Consider the following 7,957-nt stretch of genomic DNA (forward strand, 5'->3'; position numbering starts at 1 on the left):
TCTCGCTGAGTTAGAGTGAAGTGGAATCGCCGAGTCCTAGGGGAGTCCTAGGTTCAGGGTTCTCGGGGTCCTCCAGGTGGCGGCACCAGTTTGTGTTCCCAGCAGGGCACAAGGGTTCCCTTTTCTCCACAGCCTCGCCAGCACTTTCTTTTTAATATTTATTTTGGGGACAACGGGAGAGAGAGAATCCCAAGCAGGCCCCGCGCCATCCGCACAGAGCCCGACGCGGGGCTCGAACCGGCAAACCGTGAGATACGATCTGAGCCGAAATCAAGAGTCAGAGGAGCCTCAACCGACCGAGCCACCCAAGCACCCCAGCACTTATTTCTTAACGTGACCCCACTTTAGAGATAGGTTCACTAAGGTTCAGAGAGGGGCAGAGACCTGCCTGAGGTCACCCTCCAAAGCCCTTCCCTCTCGCCCCTTCTGGCAACAGACCTTTGTAGGGACCACAGTCACAGCTGCGGCGTAGGCCCTGTGGCTCCGGGCTCAGGAGCCACTCGAGCTATTCAACACAGGGATAGGATGGGGCCAGTGCAGATCTGTGTCCGTCTGTCCTGGGTCAGCCTTTGGGGCCCTTCGGCAGGGGTGGCCTGCTGGACTGTTTACCCACCATTTCTACTTGAGGGAAAAAGCCTCAGAGGTCTGCTCCCCCTCATTCAGGACTGACCCCTAAAGCCGTCAGCACTTAGCTGTTCTCTGTGCGGTGGGCAGTCACTTGGGGGCAGGGGGCCAGGCCAGGCTTCCTGTCAGCCTCCCCAGTGTCCCCGAGGAAATAGCCTCAGCTGGTGGCCAAGTTCAGCCAGGACCACTCCACTTTGCTCTGTTTTACACAGACGAGCCCTTTTTTAGGGCAATTCTGCTCAGAAGTGTTTAGATGTTATTTAAAATGTTTAACAGGGGTGCCTGGGTGGCTCAGTTAAGCCCCAACCTCAGCTCAGGTCATAAGCTCACAGTTTTTGAGTTCGAACCCCGCATAGGGCTCTCTGCTGTCAGCATGGAACCTGCTTCAGATCCTCTGTCTCCCTGTCTCTCTCTCTGGCCCTCCCCTGCTTGCTCTCTCAAAAATAAACATTTAGAAAATAAAATGTTTAACGACCACTGACCTGATCCAAACTCCTCACTCCTAAACCCCTAGGACCACACGGCTGCCTTGGCACATAACGGGCCGGGCCGCTCGCCACAGGCCCACTCCCAGCCTCTGAAGCCCAGGCCAGCAGGCCCGTGTCTGCTGGAGGGCACTCCTCACCTGTGTCTGCTCTTCTGCCTGGCACACACCCCCATTTTGATGCCCACCGGGTCTTCGGGGGGAACCATGGGGGCTCCCGGTCCCCCAGCAGAAGTACTTGCCTCTCTGAGTCTCCATTAGACTCCGAGCCCACCTATACATGCTCCTGGGATCTAGGGTCAGGTAAGCTTCCGTCTTAAGCATGAGGTGGCACAGGGCACAGATGTGCCCCTCCGGGTGCCACCCTGGCCCAGGCTGGGTCGCCGGTGTGGGCGCTGTCCCCGGGAGCCTCGGCTTTCATCAGCTAACCAGGACAGTCACCCACCCTCCAGGGAGCAGCTCTGGGAACTCAGAGAGGTACACGGACCTGTGGGGTGCTGCCCCTTCCCCGCACCGCTCCGGTGTGTCAGCAGCCGTGCCCAGAGAACACGGAGTCAGAGGGCCCCTGGGCAGTTGCGGGATGGGGTGTACCTCGCGCGACCCTCTCCTGCAGGCAGCCTGGCCCGGGGGCAGCGCGTGGCTTCGGGCGCTGCAGCCCCCGGACCAGGACTCCGTCCTCACACCCTGGGCGGCCAGAGCGCGGTCTGCGCACACGCACGCACGCTGGCACCACGCGTGGGCGCACGCTCGGCAAGTTGGCCCCGGGGCCTCCGCGGGCCGGGCCGAGGCCTCCCTGCGGCCTCCTCGCGCACTGACCACGCTTCTCTGTCCGCTCCCTCCCGCAGTATGAGTACAGCTTCCGCACGGAGCAGAGCGCTGCGGCCCGGCTCCCGCCCAGCCCCACGCGGTGTCAGCAGATCCCCCAGTCCTGAGGCCCGGCCGCCACCCCGCCCCCTCGGGGAGAAGACGCAGCCGCCCGACTACTGAGCGCCCCTCCCTCGCCCAGTCCAGTCCCTCCTGCCCGCCCTCACAGCCCGCCCACCCCCGGGGGCTCGCCTGGGAGACTCCGGGCGGCTAAGCGGTTACCTCCTCGGCCATCAGCTTGCCTGACGGGACACCCCCGCCTCCCCGGGGACACTGTTCATAATCTGGACTAATCTGTGTTTGCTGTAGTGACCAGCGGCTCCTGGCGTGTCTGTGTGACGACCGGCCTCCTACACGCGACCCCACCCACCGCGGGAGCCACCCGAGGGCCCCGCGCAATTGCGGAGCTTCCCGGTGACCCGCTGGCTCCCTGTCCTCCTGGCTGTTGCCTGCCGCTAAGCTCGCACGTTCCTCCTGGAAGCCTCAGACGGTGGCAGCGGGGCACAGCCCCCCGCCGGGGCTCCCCCCGCGCCCCAGAACTGACAGCGACAAACGCCCTGAGCGTTTCATGGCAACCCTGAGGACTCGAGGGAGGAAGGAGCCGGCGGCCCCCGAGCGGCCCCAGGCCCCACCGGTGGCCACCCCTTCACACTCGGCCCCCAACCGACACACTGGACACGCAGAGGTCGGGGCGCAGCCGCCCGGCTGCCCCCACAGAGGACGTCCCCGCTGGGCGAGAAGGCCGAGGGACCTGGTGCTTGCTTGGAGGGGAGTTTTGCTGCCCGGGACACTGTGCTCACCCACCACCCGCCCTGTTCCTCCCAAAGGGCTCATCTCTGCAACGCCCACGTGCCCTGACCCAGAGACGCCCCTCCCTGGGCTGCGGGAAAGAGACCCCGTGGGCTGGTGTCCAGCCGCAGAGGGACGCGGGCACGTGGTCACCCAGCTTCGCAGAGCCAGGCTGCATCTCGATGGGGTCTGCCCACAGCAGGAATCATTTGTAAAAGTCCGTCTGAGCCAGGTCACCGAACTGGGGCCATGACTGGCCAGTGGCCACACTGGCATCTCCCACAATGCCGGCTGCCAAGTTCAGCCCCACTCGGGTTTGCCATGAGAACAGGGCTGCAGCCACCCCTGGGGGGCTCAGGCCCCCACCTCGACGGCCTGCCTGGTCTAGTTACCAGGGTCTGTCTCGATTCCACAGAATGTTGGGATCTCCCACCTCGGAGGTCACTAGAGGGCAGCAGGAGCTTTGGATGGGAGGCTTGACATGCATGGGGGGGGGGGGTGGGAGCGGGCTGAGGCCTGGAGAGCAGGGAGGTGCCCCCCCCCCATGAAGGTAGCACAGGGGAGCCACAGCCAAGGACGCTCCCCGCCTACCCGTGGCTCCTGGGATGGCACGTGGTGGCTGGGGCAGAACTGGCCAACGTGTGGAGGGTGGCCGCCGGCTCAGAGGTGGGGGTGGGGCAAAAATACCTCCTGTACCTGCCGTCAGCAACGCCAGCTCCAGAACCTCTACCCTCACCGCTGTCGCCCCGGATCTTCAAGGCGATACCTCCTGATTTCTGTGCATTACAGAAGCGGGCACCTCTCCCTCCCTCCGCCCAGACCCGGGACGTCCTTGGTGGAGCTGGCCTTCCTGTGCCTCCCACACAGCAAAGCGGCAGGAAAATGCAGGCGGTGTGTGGAACCCCCGGGGTCCAGGAAGCCAAGGGCTATGGTGCTCACCCAGGAAGGAGAGAGCTTCGAACTGGTCTCAGATGTACACGCCGAGATAAGCTACTTGTGTTTCTGGGGAAACTGGAGGAGTCCCGTGGGGCCCAGAGAACCTGTGTCTCCTGCTGCCTTTTGGACGGGTGGCCGGTCCAAAACCAAGTGACCTGCATGACCCCAAGCCCAACACAGAGGGACGACCAATTCCTTCTGTACCATTCGCTTGGTGCGTGCGCTTTGTTCACGGCCTGACTGGAAGATTGCCATCTGACAGGCAGCGCCCGGCAGCCCTTCTCCCTTGACCGACAGCCAGGGGTTTTAGCGGCTCTCAGGGCCGAAGACGACCACGTGGGAGCCCAAGCGTGGGTGCAAGAAGGCGGAGGTGGGCAGGGAGGGTGGCTGTCCCCCCCCCAACTCCGGGGCCATCCTGCGGTTACGGGATGGGGCTGCGGGGCCACCAGGAAGAGGCCAGACCGGTGTGGATGCAGGCGGCCTGGGGTGACGACCTCCACTGCATGGTAGACATAAGCGACGTGTAACGGTGACTGAACGTCACCCTAAACCATTAGGACAATTAGGCAGTGACCGTGTTAGGGAAAGGTTGGCGTCTGTGGTAGATTTTAGGCTGCTCCCAGCCCTCTTTGCCTCTTGGGGGGGCGGGGGGGGGGGGCGCGTGCAGACAGCAGGACAGCCCAGACCCCTGGCACACCACTGGAACAAGGCGACCTTTTCTTTCTGGGAGGGCGCATTGCCTCACAAACCCTGTGACCACACAGGCAGGGAAGGACAAGGGTTCTCGGAAGTGTGAAGGGCAGGGGCCGGGCCCTGTGTCCCCCAGCACTCCCCGCCACTCCCCCAGAGACCAACGAGAGCACAGGCTTCCCTGCTGCCTTCTCTCTTCCATCTGAAAATCCATTCTCTCTCCAAAACCCTTGGAAAGGGCATAGTGCTAATAGGGGGTAAGTAGGTTGCGACGTGTTCATTTGCAAATTTTTATCAAGGCTTTTCCTGCCCCGAGTCCCGGAACCAATATGGGCCACACGCCCCTGCCACCTGGAGAGCTGGGACCAGGTCAGGACCCCCGCCCGCCCCGGCTTCCTTGCTGGCAGTTCTGACCCCTGCACAGTTGGCCACCAGGAGCCCCTGACATTTGCTTCCCCACCCCCCACCCCCCGTGCTGTTCAGAAAGGCAGCACGGCGGGCGACAAGGACTAACACCTACTAAGCACCTGCTCCGTGCCAGGCAGTGGCACATTTCTCCTCTTTAAGCACATTTTCTCCCGTTTTTCTCCCTTGAAAAACACCCAGAAATGGATGTTCGTTGCTCCCGGTTAGAGGCGAAGAAGCGGAGACCAGTCCGCGGCACAAAGCTGGCAGGTGGCAGAGACCAGATTTGGGCCCGAGGCTCGTCGGACCCCAGAGCCACTGTGCCGGCTGGGCCAGCATAAGCACACGCCTCACAGCCCCTTTTGGTTCCGGTCCCGTAACGGACCTCCCAGCGCCGCCAGCCACGCTGGTTCCGGCGCGATAGCGTCGCCGCTGCGCCATGGTGCTCGGCAGGGGGCGGGAGCCCAGCTGCCCCCTCGCTCCACCCCGACGACGAGGGCTCCCCTGAGATCCAGGGAGCCCGAGAGCAAAGCAGGGCCTCGACCCGGCAGCCGCGTGCCCACGGGGGGTGCGGGGCCGAGCTCTGGCTCCGCCCACTGCCCCCCTGCCGCCCGGGCCTGGAGGCGGCGGCCCCTCCTCCTTCGCCCGTCCGGATGCCGCCCCACGCCCCACAGCGGCCCTCGCCGCCAGGAGACGGGGCTTCTGTTCTCCCCGCGACAGGTGTGTGGGCTGCCATGGGACGCTGGGGCCACGGCCGGGCCGCTGTGCCCTCGCCATGGGAACGACGTCCTTACCGTATTTATTTGAGGTGACTCTGTACTTGGCGAAGGGAAGTTTCACTGTGTGATTGTCTGTCTTAATATAATTTGTTAAATAAACGTTTTAACCTTTTCCCGGGCTTGCTGCTGTGGCGCTACCTCAGCAAGGTCGGCGTCCCTCGGGGAGGCTCCAGCATCTTCCCCGGCTCCTGGCCGGGGAGGGGGGGGGGGGTGGGGAGCAGACAGCCACCGCCCGGCCTTCCCACCCGCTAGAAAGAAGCCGTGGGCTTCGATGCCCCTGTTTGGTTTAGAGACCTGGTTACGAACCGGAGGAATTCACGAGGGCCTAGAAAGCCCTGCCGTTCTCTGGGAACAACCCTCAGGAATGCTCCTTAGAGGCAAAAACCCCAGTTGCCACAAAAGCACCTGAAACCCGTGCGCGTCAACAGGTCGCCAACAAGAATGCGCTTTCATGTGCGGCTTGCCCGGGGCCCCGTCTGCGAGGGGTTCGGGGCGGCCGGGCTGCTCGAGAGGACACGCGGCCCCCGTGGTTTCGGTCCTGTCCCGACGGCTCACCTGCTGGCGAGACGCCACTGTGAACGCCGGCGAGGGGACCAGAGGCCCGCGGGACACGGCCCAGGGCTCCGTGCGAGGGCCGTCGCTTCAGATCTCACTATCAAGGCTCTTTCCCTCTTTTGTAAGTAACCTTTGCATTTTTGGGCTTGACGTGACAACCTGAGCTGTCACTGCCTCCAGCCCTGTTTACGCCAGACTCAGAGTGGGGCCCACCTTTAGCTCACCTCTCATCAGGGCCATGAGAGTCCCCCAAGTGTCCCTGCCTCCAGCCTAGGACCCCCACCTCTGGCATCTCGCAAGAGCGAGGAAAAGCAGACCAGAGAATTCCACGAGAAATCCACAAGGAACACTCAACGCAGGGTCTGAAGAGCTGGATTCCGATTCTGGCTCTGCCACTCCCTGACCACGTGCACGTCACTGGTTACCCAGCACCCGCGGAAGGAGAGGGTGCGTCCCTCCTGGCTTACCCTGGGAAGACGGGAGGAAGGGCTCTTAGCGTCAGCAGAGACCACGTGACTTGCCAGGTCTCTCTTCGGGGCCAGGGTTGGGTGTTGCCATCCACAGCCTAGTGCTAGGTCACCCAGGAAGTTCAAGTGGTGGCCTCGGACTGACATCCAGGGCACAGAGTCCGTTTGCAAGAGGCCTCATGCACTGCTCAGACAGACAGACGGATTCCCCAGAGCCGGGAGGGGGAGGCAGCTCACAGACCTTAGGGCAGCAAGAAACCAACACCTACACACGACAGCCTAGGCCAGGGAGGGGTGAGTGGCCAGACCCAGAGGAAACTTGGAACCCAGAGCAGGATGCAGCCAGGCGGCACCTGTTTCTGCCTCATCTGAGCATCCGCTTCTAGTTCTCTCACACTCGGGCCCTCCTTCTCACGTGCTCTGTCCACCAGTGTGCATGGCACATGCGCCTTTGGGTGTATACACAGCCACTCGAGCTTACATGTCTCTGTTCAGAAGATCCAGAGGCAAGAGTCCCAGGACAGACTCTGATTGGCCAGCCTGGGTCACGTGACCCTCTCTGCCCCAGTGACTCTGGCCTGGGGCGGGGAGGGAGTGTGTGATCACAAAGTGTCTGGAGCAGGTCTAACTTATTTAGAGCCTCATCAGGCATCTGCTGCAGGGGAGCCCGAGGCTGTGCGGGGAGGGGTAGCACCTCTTCCCCGGGGAGACGGAAAAGCACTCCATCAGCAGCTCTGTGCCACGGGGAGAAGACGCTGAGGTGGGTGGAGGGGCATGCATCCACCCGTCCATCTGTCTGTCTGTTCTCTCAAACCACGTTGTAAGAGCACCTTCCACACGGAGGCGAGAGTGTGGGCACCGGGCAGTCAGCAGTGACCCAACACCACAGAGGTCCCCCTCCTGGATCCATCCCGCTTACCCCCTGCCATGTCTCTCCCACTTCTCCCCCTGCTTCTGCCTGTTGTCGTTGTCTCCTAGCCACCCTGGCTCATCCCTAAAGCTCTGGGCTCCCTGAGCCCCACCCTGACCTTTCTCTCCCCTTCTGCACCCCCCCCCCCAGGCTGCTGGGGCAGCCCGTGTCTTTAACTGTGCTCAGCTTTGCTGCCGGCCCCGCGTGCGAGGCCCCACCCGGGTGTTACCCCTTGACATCGTGGGCACATCCCAAGCAGAGCCTACCATCTCCCACAAGCCCCAAGCTGCTCCCCTTCTCCTGACTCCCGGTCCTGGAACAGGCCCCCCCCCATCTCCACACCTGGAGGCCCCCCGCCGCCACCACCAGCTGGAGCCGCCTGTGATCACCCCGTTTCCAGCTGGACAGCTCCCCCCTCTACACGTGCATTCAAACTCTGCCACTGTTTCCTCTT

The 7,957-nt window shown here is 63.0% G+C and overlaps 1 protein-coding gene across 1 annotated transcript in view; it reads left to right on the plus strand.

Annotated features, from left to right (window-relative positions):
- Nucleotides 1-5,684, plus strand: part of MVB12B (multivesicular body subunit 12B) — a 192,800-nt gene extending 187,116 nt beyond the window's left edge. The window contains exon 10 of the mRNA XM_047069613.1: nucleotides 1,954-5,684. Within this exon, the coding sequence (XP_046925569.1) occupies nucleotides 1,954-2,040 (87 nt within the window). The 3' untranslated portion in view covers nucleotides 2,041-5,684. The remainder of the gene's footprint in view (nucleotides 1-1,953) is intronic.
- Nucleotides 5,685-7,957: the final 2,273 nt, after the last annotated feature.

The sequence above is a fragment of the Lynx rufus genome, unplaced genomic scaffold (assembly GCF_022079265.1).
Source record: "Lynx rufus isolate CCGP_SWC_20201006 ecotype Redwood Valley unplaced genomic scaffold, mLynRuf1.p SCAF_10, whole genome shotgun sequence".
Taxonomy (NCBI): domain Eukaryota; kingdom Metazoa; phylum Chordata; class Mammalia; order Carnivora; family Felidae; genus Lynx; species Lynx rufus.